This window comes from Phoenix dactylifera, chromosome 12 (assembly GCF_051530095.1).
Source record: "Phoenix dactylifera cultivar Ajwa chromosome 12, Ajwa_hap1_PhDact_Kaust_v1.1, whole genome shotgun sequence".
NCBI lineage: Eukaryota > Viridiplantae > Streptophyta > Magnoliopsida > Arecales > Arecaceae > Phoenix > Phoenix dactylifera.
The window spans coordinates 27,117,177-27,133,501 of record NC_143201.1 but is presented as its reverse complement, the minus strand read 5'-3'; the positions used below and the strand labels follow the sequence as shown (position 1 = coordinate 27,133,501).

General features: G+C 37.6%; 2 protein-coding genes across 2 annotated transcripts; one reads left to right on the top strand and one right to left on the bottom strand.

The window, feature by feature from the left end:
* Nucleotides 1–4,965: 4,965 nt before the first annotated feature.
* LOC103701192 (tubby-like F-box protein 1) lies at nucleotides 4,966–10,748 on the top strand. Its single transcript, XM_008783169.5, has 4 exons — nucleotides 4,966–5,495; nucleotides 5,890–5,977; nucleotides 7,536–7,665; nucleotides 10,024–10,748. Exons 1-4 carry the CDS (start codon nucleotides 5,163–5,165, stop codon nucleotides 10,592–10,594), a joined length of 1,122 nt encoding a protein of 373 aa, XP_008781391.3. The 5' UTR covers nucleotides 4,966–5,162; the 3' UTR covers nucleotides 10,595–10,748.
* A 965-nt stretch (nucleotides 10,749–11,713) lies between these two features.
* On the bottom strand, nucleotides 11,714–15,157 carry LOC103719887 (multiprotein-bridging factor 1b). The gene is made up of 4 exons (XM_008809743.5): nucleotides 14,906–15,157; nucleotides 13,049–13,132; nucleotides 12,149–12,231; nucleotides 11,714–12,067 (listed from the first exon to the last, which is right to left on the bottom strand). The coding sequence occupies exons 1-4, from the start codon at nucleotides 15,045–15,047 to the stop codon at nucleotides 11,948–11,950; spliced, it is 429 nt and encodes a 142-aa protein (XP_008807965.1). The 5' UTR covers nucleotides 15,048–15,157; the 3' UTR covers nucleotides 11,714–11,947.
* Between the last annotated feature and the right edge of the window lie 1,168 nt (nucleotides 15,158–16,325).

Here is a 16,325-nt window from a genome sequence, read left to right as displayed (position 1 = left end):
GGATGCAAATTTTTTCAAACAGATTTTGATTGATTTGGAATGTCTAAGATAAAATATATAGATAACAGAATGTTCCTCTTCTTTAAATGCATGGTATAGTTTTTCTTGTATAAGAGAAGATAATTTTACGGGTTCAAGCCCTCTCCAATCTCTATATGAGGTGGAAATATCTAATTTCTAAGTCACGGTCATCCACATGTTATCGGGCGTACCTATATATTACCATAAAAAAAAATTATCAATTTTATGATGGCTCATGGAACGATATATGGATAGTAGTGATTTGGAGATTGGAGCTCTCCAATTCACATAAATTTCAGAGTATCCATACTTTTATTTTACATGATAAATTTCGTCAAAAGAGTTGATATGTTATACTTCTAAATTATTTATTTCGGTTAATAATATTTAATAATAAATATATTATTTTCATGAAGCATTTGTTTGGATGGTATCATGGCCTGCCACCTAAGTAAGAGGGTGAGGTTTAATTCTGGCTGGAGTTAGCTCTTGATGGGTGAGATAAGTGTAGGGTAGGAGGATGAGGATTAGCCCTATATAATTTCCTTCTATCAAAAAGATGTCAGTAATGTCCTAAATCTAACCATTTGGGTTAAATGAAAATTATTTTAATTGTGAGCCATGAATGTGTAAAATTATGTTTCCATGATTAGCTATGCCTGAATCTCTTTTGTATAGATGCATATTCTAGACTCATCTCTTAGAGGATGAAACCTGACCAAAAGTCATGAGCTTCACACGTGCAACTTCGACAATGTCCTGCACATATTGGAATTTTTTGTACCCTAGAGTGAAAGGATTTTTTTTTTTTATTTTGTGGTACGCCATGATTGAAAAAAAACATCTATTATTTATTATATATAGCTAAAATAAAAATACAATTTGTGCTAAGCTTTTCATTCATCACATGGACACAAGTACTATCGATACCATTAATATATTTTTTTATTTTAAAAAATAATTAGGCTTTTATGTTATCTATTTTATTATAAAAATTCTATGTTACATTTTATTAATAATTGAAAAAAAAATTGTACCTTACACATCGCATAAATAATAGCTAGTTTTGGGCCAATTATGATGTACAGATGAATGTAGGCAATGAGAACTACTAATTGAAGGGTGCATTAGACTGGAATTAATTGGGCTACCTACCAACCATAAACTGTTACATACGCTTATGAAGGATTTTTGGCCAGCATTACAATCATGCTAAATAATAATGTCTTAAGCTTGGTCGCACCTTGCTGCTTCTGTTTTTATTTTCCTAGTAAACAAAGGAAGAATAGTTTGCAAATTATACTGGCACAAATATACGTTCCCCCAAAGCCTAATAGGCAATAGCTGGAGCAAAATCAGAGACCAAATTTACTCTCTCAAAAATCCATATCTATATTTGCTGCAATATAAAAGATCAATTACTTTCACTGTGGAGATGAGAGAGAACACTTGAAGGAGGTTAGTGAAGCGGCTAATGCAAGAATATATGGCCAGTGTTTGCATCTTTCTATTAATCCTTACGCTATAGCAGAAGGATCACTCTCAAACCAAACATGAACGATCTTATGAAACTATATTTTATATCTCATTCCCCTCCCAAGCCACCCTAAGTTAATAATGCACCTTGATTTGTTTGGTAATTGAGCTCAAGTTGTATTTATGTCTAGTTCAAGCAAATGGCGTAGAGATCAAGCACCAGATTCGTCTACCACTATTATTACTACTACTAAAGTTGACAATAACAGAAATTGCATTTGTTGATTGTTTACAATGTCAATCTTCAATGCTTGATGTTGATTTTTTGGCTATTAGATTCCAGAAAAAATAAGATTTTATTAAATTTGATTATGACAGGGCTTATTTATTTAAGTAGGCAACATACCATTCTAAGTTTTAGGTACAACAAGTATTTTAAATCGGATTTTATGAGATAGATAGCATACCATATACTTTTATCAAAGCTAATTCTTTATATTATTGATTAAATCAGACTTGAAAAAGGAAAATATATGTCACGCTCCTATCTCAGGAAAGACCCATCTTCCATCTCATCTCCCCTTCCATGTCCTCTTCTCCGTTCTTTTCTCCTCCATCCGCTCCGTCCTCTTCACCCACTCCTCTTCCTCATTTTGTCCACCCACCGCTCCAACTCTGTAGTCTGTACCATCCTCCTTTTTGTCCTCAAACCGTTTCACTATTTTTTCCTTTCGTCCACCACCTTTTGTTTTCCCCTCACGTTCTCTCTCTTTCATTCTATTATATGAAAAGTTTTAGCCATTACATACTGAGAACTTCAATTTATAAAATTCATGTTTCACCCGAGTAGTTTTCATAAAAACTCGAGAAACATGTCACAAATAATTACATGAAATATGAAGTCTTGCAGCTATGTATCCACAATGAATTTGATAGTATCGCCAAAACCAGAGATGTCATTCGACTTACATAAGTCTAAACATCAGGTATTACACTTTAAGGTACAAGAAACAAGAATCATTAGATACCAAACCAACGTAGATATCAGATATCTCATTTTCTCTCAGTCTCCATGCAGATTCCACCAGATTAACTTCGACCTTACTTAATGCCAACGTAACCTAACTTTCTTGACAATGAAAACCCAGAAAGTATCATCTATAAATAAAACAAAGATCAAAAAAAAAAAGCTAATCAGAAGATCAAAAAAAATGGACCCTCCATATCAAATATGACCTTCCACTCGTGAATTCGGAAAGATGGGCCCGACCAGACCTCACATGCCCTATTGATAGCAAATAGTGTATCATACACTATATGCATCAATATAGCTGTGCAACGTGCCAATCATTTTAGTTTGTTCCTATAGATCAACCACCAAGATGAGAAAAATGAACCAAATTAATGAACATGATGCATGATCATATGATGCACATGATATTATTTCTCCATTGAGAGGGCAGGTGGTCTTGAGAATCTCCAATTGAAACTTTTTTTTTTTGAAAGAGATAAATCGACTGCTCACACTAATTTCGCATGAGCATTGCCAATAGAGTTAGCTAAAATACTTTACAGCGACGGAGGAGCAGATACATAGTGAGCCCACAAAATCTCGCGTGCCGGCCTTCTTGAGTGGCTCCCCACGCTCCCAAAGCTCGAGGAAATCATCATAATGACTTTAATATCATGAACCCCACGCACCCACGATTACACGGACTCCCTGAGGTTGCAACGCCGCTGTCATTATTATGGTCGGTCATTTACTCGCGTCCAGTCTAAAAGATCGGCGGGGGTGCAACAATGGTGAGGGACAGCTTCATTCCTGGCTGTCTCGATAGGGAGGAGTTGTACCTGTCTTTCCTTCGGAGCTACTCCGAAACCATGGATGGATGCCATCATGAATCATGACCATCATCTCTCTGGATTTACTCCAAAGCGAATTAAGTCTAACTTAGGCCCTCAGGCTCCTGAAAAAACATATATAAATTATAATAACATGGACGGACACCACCTTTTATTTCCTCTTATAACATGGAAATTGAGAGGATGAAATTGCAAAGGAAAAATGAATGCCTCCTTGTGTCCAAAGAAAAAGGATAGAAAAGAAAAGAAAATTTATGGTCTATCCTAACTATCTATCTATATTCCAAACAATAATTTTGTGCATTAAACATTTATTCTTGATGTGTGGGCACCGTTTTGTGCACTTTGGACGGGAGCAAGCATAAAGTTGTGAGCGACTTAGCGTTGAGAAAGTGTAAGCTAAAATTTAAGACAAAACAGTGGTCAAATCACCATTTATTCTATTAAAAAAGTTTTTTGCCTTTTCCGGTTGAGAGAGAGGTGGAGGCCTACCCCGTCTTTCAGTCAAAGAATACCTATTAAGAAGATAAAATAAGTAACTCTACGTTATTATCTGTTCATGGAAAAAATGCTACCTTTATGTAAATATTTTTTATTTTTTTCACATTTTTCTTCTAAATATATTTAAATTGTCAATATATATAATAATTTTGACATTTTTGTCAATATGACAACAGATAAATGTTGAAAAGAATACCTGTGTAAAAGTTTTTTGCACATCCAAAGCAAATAGATAAAATTCTCTTTATAATAAAGATAATAACTTAATAGAAAATAACAAATGACCAAGTAATTCAATATTTTTCAATCATTTTTGTGATTTTTTTTATTTTCTAGTTCCACCAAATTTGAGCAAGCCCTTGTTGTTTTCCCTTTTCTTCTCCTATTTTCTTCTCTTTTTTTTTCATTCTAGGTAGTAAAATAAAGTCTATAAATTTCGAAAGAAAAAGACTTATTTGAATTAGGTTAGTTTACTAAGGTTATTAGATATTGATACGAACGATTTATGTTGGATCCCGCCTCAACCAATTTTGGGGAAGCTTTTTCCCATTTAGTTCTTAAAAAAACAAATATATATATATATATATATATATATATATATATATATATATATATATATATATATATATGGAGGCGGACAATGGTGCGAGCGATCAACCGCCACCTGTCCATCTGCTTTTCCTTCTATCCCTGATAGTGATTGGCACGAGAAAAGAATGAATGGTGGATCTCACACGTGCCACATTCTCCGGGATGCTTTCAATATGGGGAGGCCCTTCATGTTCCCCACCACGACCGCGCATCTGACCGGGAATAGCGGAACAGCCAAGGGAGTAAGGTAAGCGTACGTACGGTGCCCCGACCGCATTACCAACGCCGATAAACGAAGCGATCTCTCTCCGAGACAGATCGATAAGAAAAAAACAAACGCCACGCAGCAATTAACGGCTAAATTACGGGATAAACGCCATTCCTTTCAACGATAGCAGTCAAAAAGGAGACACGTCACATCATCACTGTAATTAATGTTTATTTAATTCGAGATTAACCCAAGGACAGAAGCGGCTATGATATCTTCACTCCGTTTGATTCCTCCCTCGTCCACCACTCAGCAGGGAGCCTCCGAGGCTATCCGTCAAAAAAGAGCTGAACATCTAAAGATTCGAGTAAAAGTATCATTGCTTCTTAAAAACTACTCCATATTAAGCAGTGGAAGACGGGGCCAAAACCGCTGCAGAGTTTCATCCCCATCCATTCTTCCTTTGAGCGACCGAGAGAAGAGAGAGAGGGGGAGAGAGAGGATGTCGGCGCGGCGAAGGGCGTATCTGTTCTCGAAGAGTTTCTCGTCTTGCCGCTTGGTCTCTCCGTCGGAGGAGCCCTTCGGAGAGGCGATGAGGCCGGCGCCGGAGGTGGGGGAGGAGGAACCGGCGGCGGAGGACCGGTGGTCGAGGATGCTGCCGGAATTGTTGGGGGAGATTGTGAGGAGGGTGGAGAAGAGTGAGGACCGGTGGCCGCTACGGAAGAGCGTGGTGTCCTGCGCCTGCGTCTGCCGACGGTGGAGGGAGGTCACCACCGGCGTCATCGGAAACCCCCGGGAGACCGGCAAGATCACATTCCCTTCGTCTCTCAAGCAGGTTGGATAGGGTTTTCTCTCATCTCTTTCCCTGTTCTTTTGTCGGCATTTTGCTTGATTGTATTGCTATTGCGTTCTCTCTTATCCCCCTTCTCTCCCTTTAAACCTTTCTTGAAAGAAGTTGGGGATGGATCCGATTCGGTGCCCGATAAATTTGGTTGTCCATGAAATATTTTTGAATTGATTCTGGGGATTCACGGACCGTCGCCGAGCAGATCTTGTCACTACTTTTTTATGAGAAAGTATTCATTCGTGGTTGGGATGATGCATGTTGTTAGTTTTCTTGATTTTTTTTTTTAGGTTTCTTTTTGCCTCCGTTGATGTACATAATATGGGAATTTTAAGCATAGTTTGTTTGTTTTTTTTTTTTTTTTGTGAATGTTTTTTGGATGCAGCCGGGGCCAAGTGACCTTCCGATCCAATGTTTTATCAAAAGGAACAAGAGGAACTCCACGTTCTATCTCTACCTCAGTTTGGCCAAGAGTAAGCAATTGCCAGCTGAATCTTCCATTGAGTTTTCCTCATATTCTTGTACAATAGGTGTTGATAGTAGATTGGCATGCTTTGACCGCTTCTTGCTTGCTAGTGAGTGGCTCGCAATTCTCTATTGGTGAAGATTTGACTTTATTTGTTTGAACTTGACTTTGACCTGGCTATATACTTATGGAGTTAGTTGAACATTGAATATTTCTAAATCGTGATGATGAAAGCTATCAATTTCAATGCTCCGATGGAAGTTCCGAGTCTTAGTCAAATTATAGACTATTAAATTGCTTGACAAGAATGGCACAAAGTAATATCCTGTAGAGATTGCCATCATTTTTGCTCATTGATGTAGTTACTTGCTTGAACCTGAGTAGCTATGAGAATTGTTCACAGGTTGAAACTTATATTCCAGAGTGATAATTAATTGTGCATGAGGTTGGTGTATATAATGACTGGAATAAAAACTTCCAAGTTGTGCAATCCTCCGGACAGTGCTATATGAAAAATTCCTATGGTTGCATCAGAACCATGAGTCTTCATGATACACCAAAAATAATGCTTACCATTTTGATTTCCGGTCATGGCAGTGATGACTGTTGGGATATCTAAGATGTAAAAGTCTTTAACCATGTTCAGTAAGTAACAAAATGCGCAAACTTGTTGCTCAACCTTGTGTTCCCCCTGAAGAGCCATGCAGAGTTTTTTTCCTTAAATAGTTCTTTGTCTTTATTAGCTTGGTATTCAAGGGGATAATTCAAGTTGTATTGCACAGTTCTTGTGTTTCTTTTCAACTTTTTTAAAAGAAACCAGTTCTACGTGGGCTTATGCTGGTCTAGGATGCAATACCCAATACATAGCTTCTGAAGTGATAACCTGCTTACTATTGTGGTTCTGATTGTTGGAGAACTAGGTTCGTCCTTATTACATGCTATATGCAGTTTAAGATTGTGGACTGTGGACTTCTAAGGTACTGAAGGAAAAGGATAAAATTATAAAAGGCTAAGCACTTCCTTTATCCTTTTCACTTTAGAAGCCTTCTGAAGAAAGGCTTTGATTTCTGAGGACAACAGTTCTTTGAGCTGTATTTTATTACATTCTACTGACCCAAATGTTGCTGTCTTCAAATATTTGCATCTAGTGATTTAGTGATTTAATTGGTGGGCCACCTTTTAGTCCTTTCATGTTCTTATTATTGAGCATCCATTTTATTAGATAAAAATTTTACCTGGTACTTGCGAAGGCTAAATTTTTAATTTAGGCATTCAGAAGAATTCTGTGGTGGATTTACGGGAATATTATCTCATATTGGATAACTACTTTATGGATGTTATGGTTTTATGTAATCAAGTATATTTGGTTTTAATTTTCTAGTCAATTTGGTTTTTCCTCTGTTGTGCCTAGTATGATATTTATTCTTGATGAAGGATACTTTCTTGTATTTAATGATCTCCATCGTGTATATATGTCAGGATGCTCCAGTCTACAAATATGCCTTGTTGTTTTGTATATCCTTGAGGAATTCTTTGAATATGACTTACACTATTGATTCTTGCAGCATTTATGGATAAAGGGAAGTTTCTCTTAGCAGCTCGAAGGTTTAGGCATGGTGCACATGTGGAGTATATCATCTCTCTTGATGCTGATGACCTATCCCAAGGAAGTAATGCATATGTGGGAAAGTTGAGGTCAGCCTATGATTATTAAGTTGCACTGCCCTTATGCATGTGAAGTATTTGATATCTGATAGAGCATCTCTTGTTATGATTCTCTTTGAGTTTAGTTGAAGTGATCTTAAACTAAAACATATGCTTGCGGTTATGGTAAATCAGAATCCATTAATATCCTTTAATTTTAAATTTTGGCATCAAGATGAATTTAGATCTCAGTCACATGAAAGTGTATATGTATATACATATCTGCTAAGGTATATACATGTGATAAGTGTAATGCTTTTGTGTTGTGACATCTGCATTTCATATAGGGATGACAGATCACCTTTTCTAATGCTCTTAAGTGCATAGTTTACAAGCCTGCCTCTAGTAATACCTTTTGTGCTACGAAGCAGCAACATCAGAGGCGTATCTTGATAATTTGACTAGAACAAGCCAATCAGAATCTTACTTGATCAGCTCATTCGAATGCTTGCTTCCTAGTTGACAATTTGACCAGAACAGTTGGAGTCTAATTCAAAAGCATGGGCCAATTTTTAAGTAGGATGATGATTCTTTAATAAGGGTTTGCCTATATTATGTAATTTTTTTGGATTTTTTGCATGAATACCCTCTTAAATATCAAATTTTGCATGACTACCCTCTCAAAATTGCACGTATACCCTCATAAAACACTTGTTTTGCTATTCTACACTTTTTTTATCCTTGTTTTTGTATATGTACGTATGTCATCTAATGCCGTTAAAAAATTAATGGTTTCAAATTAAATTGACTAAAATATCCTTAATGAGTAGATGTGCAAAAAGCAACATTTATAAGGCGATCGCGATGGAAGACAAAAAAGTAATTTCAAAATTTTATTTTATTTTTAATTTAAATAAATATAATTTTTATTAACGGTGTTAGAAAAACTGTTATATTAGGGGTATTTGAGGACAAATAGTGTTTTATGAGGTCTAGAAATAAATATAAATTTGAAGAGGGTATTCATGCAAATTTAAATTTTTAGAAGGATATTCATGCAAAAACCCCTTTTTTTGCATCATTATCATTTAATGTTTTTAATGATCTTTTATATTTTCTAATATTTCTATTGCATTTTTGGGTCATTTTGATTATATATTTTGCACTTAATTGTGAAATTAACTCATTTAAGTAAACTTGATGGATTAATTTTAGGACATAGGAAATTAACAACCATAAATAACTCATTTAAGTTGTCAAAGAATGCTGATCATTTGGAATGGATTTTTAGAACTGATAACATGTTTATTATATTCTTTTTTTAAAAAAAGAAAATTGGCAATCATTACATCAGTTGGTAGCTGTTTTTGTCTACATTCAGATCAATGGTCCTTAGTGATTCTAGTGTAGTACTACCAAGGCATATTTAGCACCCCCCACATGAGATCAAACCTGGTTCCACACCTGGGCAAATGCCCAAAATTAAAAAGGTTTTTAGATATGTCTACATTTTGCAGTACTTGCATTGAAATTATAACAAAAGATTTGGTAAGTTGTGCTGATGAATAATCTTTTATGAATATGGGGCAAAGAAATATATATTGAATTAACCTCCAATAGTCAGGAAAGTCTTGTTGGTTATGCATTAACAGTTCATGCACACTACCTGGAGGGACTATCTTGAATATCTCCATGCGTTGAATATTTGCTGGAATACATTTTTCAATTGGACGTAACATGAAGGCTTCAAAACCTTCATTAATACTCTCATAAATCTTTTGTCTCTATTGGGCTCCTCCTGCAACTTTATTTTCCTACAAGGAAATTCCTTGTTGCTTTTTCTCAGGTTCATAAATTATGAGCACTCTGTCCAAACATTCACATGTCCTTGAAGTTAGGCGCTGGAACTGCAACTATGGCCTATTGCAATAATGCAAAGTGTGACCCTATTCTTCTAATCTACGAATAGGCTTCTCTCCTCAATCATATAGCTCTGCATGGCAACCAGAACCAAATAAAAATTTGGTTCTCTCTACCCCTCGATTGATGTCATGCTAAATATGATTCTAGAATAATACTTTACTAAATTTCCTGTATTTGGATGACTTCGGTGCTTGCAGGCTATTGTGCTAAATGGCTATACGTCACTAAGCTCTTAAAACTACACAGAAGGGGCGATGAATGAATCACATATTTTTGTGCATGTTTTTGTGTATGTGCGGGCATGTGCTTTTTAAATTCATCCACAGGATGGCACCTGTGGTATGCACTGCTGTAGTCATGAATAAAGATAAGAGCATCTTCATTGTCTTCTAAGATCAAGATATGTCTACTGAACATTACCTAGTCTGAAATGCATGCCTTAAAAAAGCACCTTTCTTGATTTAAACAGAACTCTATTTGTTGCAGATCTGATTTTTTGGGCACCAAGTTCACAATTTATGACAGTCGGCCGCCATTCAATGGTGCAAAGGCATCTAGCAGCCGAGCAAGCCGCCGTTTCACCAGCAAGCAAATCAGCCCACAAGTCCCAGCTGGCAACTTCGAAATTGGTCAAGTATCTTACAAGTTCAACCTTCTCAAATCAAGAGGGCCAAGAAGAATGCTGTGCACACTCCAGTGCCCTTCAGCGCCAGAAAATATGGAGGATGAACCTCATCCTCAGAAGATGTTGAAGGAAGAAAACCATGCTGGTTCGGTGGTTCTAAAGAACAAAGCCCCACGATGGCATGAGCACTTGCAGTGCTGGTGCCTGAACTTCCATGGGCGTGTTACAGTTGCCTCAGTGAAGAACTTTCAACTGGTGGCAGCAGCAGATCCCAACCAACCTGGAGAAATGGGAAATGAAGAGACCGTGTTGCTTCAGTTTGGGAAAGTTGGGGATGACATGTTCACCATGGATTACCGGCAGCCTCTCTCAGCCTTCCAGGCATTTGCCATCTGCCTCACTAGCTTCGGCATGAAATTTGCCTGTGAATAGCGTGTTGTGGGTTTATCCTATTGTGCAATGCTGAATGGCAGTGACCATGATGTTACGGGATCATTTGTTTTAACATTCCTTCCGGTGAAACCCCTAAATTCTGTCGAGGTTGTATTGTATCTATATAGGTGTTTATGGCCAGAACGATTTTACATTCCTTGCGAGATGGTTGAACCTTATCCTGTATTTAGTGGCGCAAGAGTGCCCAAAAGTATCAGTGGACTTGACTGATGTGGGTCCCTCGCTTTCCTACCATTCGATGACGCTACAGCAACAAATGAAGTGAAAAAACAAGCGGAGAGGGGGGATGGATTTGGCAAAATTTTTGTTTGGTCGTCCAAGTCCATGGCGACCAATCGAGGTGAGGGTCCCGAGTTCAGGAAATCTCTTCTGCCTGCAAGAAACGGGCGAGACTCGAGGAACGACCCCCTCTTATATAGTGGGTTAATATTTTGAGATGCTGTGAAGCATAGGGGTAGCAGAAGAGTACGTATCTAAGAGGTAAATATTAGAGGTGATGTGAAGCACGGGAGAGCAGAGGAAACGTCATCTCTTGGTAAACGGTTCAGATGCAGCGAAGCGGTGGAGGCAGAACTTGAAATGTTAAAGGTCCAGAGACAGAGAGCCCAGGCCGAGCAGAAAGGACAGGGGATAAGATAATGAAAAATAGTTTTTTAATTCTAAATTTTATTCGTTGTTTTGCCCTGGGGAGGAGAATTAAGGAGCCGCCGGGTCGTAGAAGACGACGTCTCATCACAGGTGATGAACCATGGGATTACCATTACGGAGCAGATTGCCTGGTAGACGCAGCGAAACCTAGCGCTAAATTAAGCTTTCAGCAGTTTGCCTGTTTGAACGCTTAATTTTTTTTTCTCCTGCCATTAAATTTTTTTTGTTGTTTTCAGTAGTCCATTCTTCACGTTTCCTGTGAAATTCCATGCGGGGACCGACCTGTCTGCACCAAATGCAGGGAAGGAGTAGCGCAGCATTAAGCACCAGGCGGGGGGAAAAAACACGATCAGCGGATCTCCCATGAATCGTGATAGACGGTTCGCACGAGTCACAGCACATTAGTTTTCAAGGGAAGTGGATTGATCCAGAGAGGGACTCCTAGAAATATATAGGAAATGCAGACTCAACATAGAGCAAATGACCAGAACAGTCTGGAGTCTACCTCCATGAGTACAAGAGACCACAACATAGAAGATACATATTCCTTGACGATGTTCTTTAACGTTTGGTTTGCATTCACCTGAACTGAAGAACTCAATCCAGCATAACACAATAGCAAAGCGATCCTAACAGTCTGAATTCCCACGGTTGTTTGGCTAGTACCAGTTGGCAACTGTTGCATTACTTTTTACCTCGCAGTTTCGCTCCAAGAACCCTTTCCAATTTGATTATGATCTGCTGATTAGGAATGGCTTTCCCTGATTCATACTCTTGAATCACTTGAGGCTTCTCGTTGATCAGCTGACGCAAGATGGTGAATTCGTGAGTATTGTGGCCCACAACAAAAATTAATACATGATGATACAAAAACAAGAATAATACCTGTGCAAGCTGAGCTTGGGTCAATTTCTTGTCCATTCGAGCTTTCATGATATTCTTCTTCAGCTCCGATGGCACTCGTTCATCTAAAATCACAATTTGCATTAAAAGCAACCAAACCGATTTCACATCAATATTTGACAACAAAATTCATGATATCAAGTGCTGATGCCATAACTTTGCAGCTGCACATGAACAATTTGCATAAACATTTAACATCATCATAAAACAAACCCCAAGGAAATGGTAATGCTAAAGCTTCCCTGATTCAACAAAACCTGAAGGATAACAAGAATTTGGTGATGTTTTATACAAAAATTAAACAGTGTAGCACTAATTGGTTACTCTAGTCTCGGTATTGTAAGATGAAAGATGGAACCATGATAGGTTTGCAGGTTCTGGATGGGCAAGAAAGAAATGGATATTCAAGGGTTATACGAATAGAGGTTGAAAAACTTTCAACAAAAAAATCTGTGGCCAGAACCATATCAAGCCAAGAAGCCGAATATTAAGTCTGCAATTATGTACTAATACTATGTACATGTTAGGTCGTTTTGTTTGTTACTCTTGTTTATTTTGAAACAGAAAGGGCAACATATTTTGATTTCTTTCTCATGCACAGGCCAAGAAAGAGAAGGGAAAATTATGCCCCCAACTACTTATTATGTGCATTCTATTTGACTTCTTGGTATATTTTTAAGGATTTATAGAAAAAGGAACAACCAAAAAGAAAACAAGAAAATTTCAAAGGTTGAGAAAGGACGCAGGGCCCTTGTGTTTGAAAAGCTTGACATCATCAATGAAGAAAGCACAATCATCATAAGTACAGAAAAGCTTTCCTATAAGAACAAAAAAGATATGGTTTATCGAATAACGACCGCACAACAAGTTGTCAGTACTCACGAGCAAGAGTCTCTGTTTCTTCATCAAGCTTCCTTGTATTCAACGATGTGCTGCTAGATGCAGCTTTATTGCTGCCGGCAGTAGCTACAAAAATTTTAAAAAAGAAAACGAGTGAAAAAACAGAACCCTCAAATTCGGTCTGTGCAAATAAGACAATTGACTGATAATATAGTGAAGGCATAAACACAACCAGGATGCAACTATTATAATTTCGAAACGGACATGACTGTCAAAATGTGACTATGACAGATGCAACAAAACTACAATGTATTTCATATATCAACCAATTATTAAATACTTTAGATTAGCATATTTATCTACATTTGCAAACAACGCAGTCAGAGCTCACAGGCCCAGCCGGCGTAAGTGTCTGTTGCAGCCTGACATTCAGGCAGTTAAGCAGGCCGCATATACCCCCATAAGGCTAGCAAGATTCTCAGACAAAAAAAAAGATAAAACAACATTGTTTCTTCATAAACAATCAAAAGAATGATATCAGGTTGACACCTGGTGGCAAAATCTGGTTCGTTCTTTTACAAGAGTCATCTTTCAGAGATGTTCTCCATAATATCTTAGTGGGATAATTGTTTTGCCAGTCAAATTTCAACCCTAAAGCTTGTTCCCCTGTCCAGTTATTTTTTATGCATGTATATTTAGACTCTATGGTGTTCTTTAAGTCTAATTTGTAGCATACATATCTAGATTTTAGTCATGCATATATGCGAAGTTACAAAGTTCACTAGACTAAAGAGATACATGCATAATGCCTAACTACGCATTGCATTTTCAACTACAGTCTAATTTGCTGCATATCTCTTTAGATTCTATGTAACTTTAGCTCACACTGCCTACAGATATATGAAAAAATTAGTAAAATAACCAAATTTTTTTTTCTTCTTCCTCCTCCTCCTCCTCATCTCTCTCCACCCGTCCCTCCCTCCGTCTCCCTCTTCTCCTCCTCATCATCTCTCTTTACCCATCCCTCCCTCCCTGTCGCCCTCTTTGATTTTTCAAGAATTAGTAAACTAACCAATTTTCATCATCATCATCATCATCATCATCTCTTTCCCTATCTACCAATCCCTCCCACCCTTTCTCTCTCTTTGATTTTTCTCCCATTGAGCTGTAGCCATGTTCCTCATGGAGATGAACCAATTCTCAGATTTTGTAACACAAATTTATTTATTTATATTTTTTAATTCCTTTTGCCTTCAAATCTTTCTATCGTTTATTTAGTCTAAATCAGTTCCTGACGACACACAAGATTTTTTTTTTCTTTCTTTGTAATTGACAAGATTCCTACGTTCAAACCCTAACCAACAAATTCCTCTAAATCACAAGACATCCAAGTTCACTTCAATCTCCAATTATCCTGGTTTCCTCTTATCGTAACCAAAAGAATCCATCATCTACAAGCCAAACCACAAAATTATGCTAAATTCTTGAAAGTTGCATCTCGAAAAATCTGGATCCAGGTAATAATATGTGCGGGTGGGTCTCCCTCCCTTTCTCTCTTTCTTTTAGAAGAAAAGGTAGATTCATAGTTTGAATCATTCAATTAAATCAGCACAATCCCATAACTCTTCGCTAATTATTTTAAGAAAATTACTTCTATTCCAAGGAACTATCGACCAGGAAACAGTTAAAGAGGCCTTGCCCTATTGACAGCAGAATTACTTGGTTAATTCAACAATACCTTGCGTATAATAGATAGGGCTTAAGAATAAACCAAACAAAAAGAATAGATAGAAAGATTTCAATACAGAAGCAAAAAGAAAAAGAAGATAATGATGACAGCCCCATGGAAAACAGAAAAAATAGGGAGAAGAAATAGGTGGGTTTGGGATGATGGCATACACTTCCTGAGGGTCTCGATCTCGGCGCCGCTGCGGCGGGCGGCGTTGACGGCCTTCTCGTCCTTCTTGGCGGCGGCGTTGGGGGCCTTCTTGCGGATCACCACCGGCTCCCAGTCCTGCGATATAGGTCCCACTCCGGCCATTTCTTCGTCGACAAAACGTGCCGGATCCTGGAGGATGCAGCGATCTGGAGAAAGGAGTTGAGAGGGAGAAGGAAACGGCGATCTGCTACGTTTCTTGGTCGTCAAGGTTTATCCGTCTCTCCATTTATATTCGCGAATCCTATCACCGCCTCGAAAGCCTAGGAGGGCCATGGTCACGTGCCGGGGCAACGAACGGTCTGATCTGCATCTCGGACAAAATCTAAACTCGATGGATATCACTAACCAGCCTTATCCTGGTAGGGCATCTCCATCCCTCTCACCGGTCACCTCCTTCTTTCCTTTATTACTTTTATTATTTATTTATTTATTTTTTCTTTCACACGTCGAGATAATAATTGACGACCAATTTGCATCTCTATCTGTCCCTTTTTATTTTTATTTCTTAAATCTTCTGTCTTTACTTTATTCTTTTTTTTCTTACTTCTTCCATCTTTCCTTTTTCTTTTTTTAAATTTATTTATTTTACTTTCTTTCTTTTTCTTTTTTTTGCTCCACTTATTTTTCTTTCCTTCTTTTCTACATTTCCATTTTTTCTTCTTTCCTTTCTATTTTTCTTTCCGCTTTGTTTTGGTAACCCCGTACCCCATACTGATCCATTCTCTCGTAGATACGTGTAGGACGGTCTGGCTTTGCCCGCTAAAACTTGAAGTATTGATGCAAAATATTACTCCTCATATGCCTTTACGGGTATGGCATATCTTATTCTCTATATTTAGAAACGGAATAAGTTAGCATAAGGTCAATAGGTTAATTTACTTCAACTGGTTGTTGCTCTAAAATAACTTAATTAAGATGAGATAAATAATTTGGAAGGCAAAAGGTTATATACCAACTTTTAAATTATTTGTTTTGCTTCTAAACAACTAGTTTAATCCAAGTACTCCAGAATGGTTGGCTGAAAAGTGGTGGAATAAGTTCTATTTTCATAATTGACAACTACTAGATATCTTTCACGACAAGATTAGGAGTGAAAGGCCCATCTGGATGCCTCGATAATTTGTTCATTAAATATGATTATCTCAAAGAAATTGGGATGCTAAAAATGATCTTTTAAAAATAATCCATTATCCCTATGCTTTGGGTTTCCCTTATCTGCAGGCTCCTCATTTCTTCTATCCTGCTTCACAGTCAGGATCTCTCCTTTTAAACTTCTGGTCAGAAGAATCTCTCCATTCATTCTTAGAAGAATCTCACCATTCAGCAAATGTCCTGAACGTAGCTCTCCATTCTGAGAAGAATCACTTCTTCCTCCAACCA

Bases quoted from the DNA above. Each gene is read 5' to 3' on its own strand.
- LOC103701192 (XM_008783169.5), top strand. From the start codon at position 5,163: ATGTCGGCGCGGCGAAGGGCGTATCTGTTCTCGAAGAGTTTCTCGTCT. The intron at 5,496-5,889 runs GTTGGATAGGGT...TTTTGGATGCAG, and splicing joins TCCCTTCGTCTCTCAAGCAG to CCGGGGCCAAGTGACCTTCC. The intron at 7,666-10,023 runs GTCAGCCTATGA...TATTTGTTGCAG, and splicing joins GCATATGTGGGAAAGTTGAG to ATCTGATTTTTTGGGCACCA.
- LOC103719887 (XM_008809743.5), bottom strand. From the start codon at position 15,047: ATGGCCGGAGTGGGACCTATATCGCAGGACTGGGAGCCGGTGGTGATC. The intron at 12,232-13,048 runs GTGAGTACTGAC...TTGTGATTTTAG, and splicing joins AGAAACAGAGACTCTTGCTC to ATGAACGAGTGCCATCGGAG. The intron at 12,068-12,148 runs GTATTATTCTTG...ATCTTGCGTCAG, and splicing joins CCCAAGCTCAGCTTGCACAG to CTGATCAACGAGAAGCCTCA.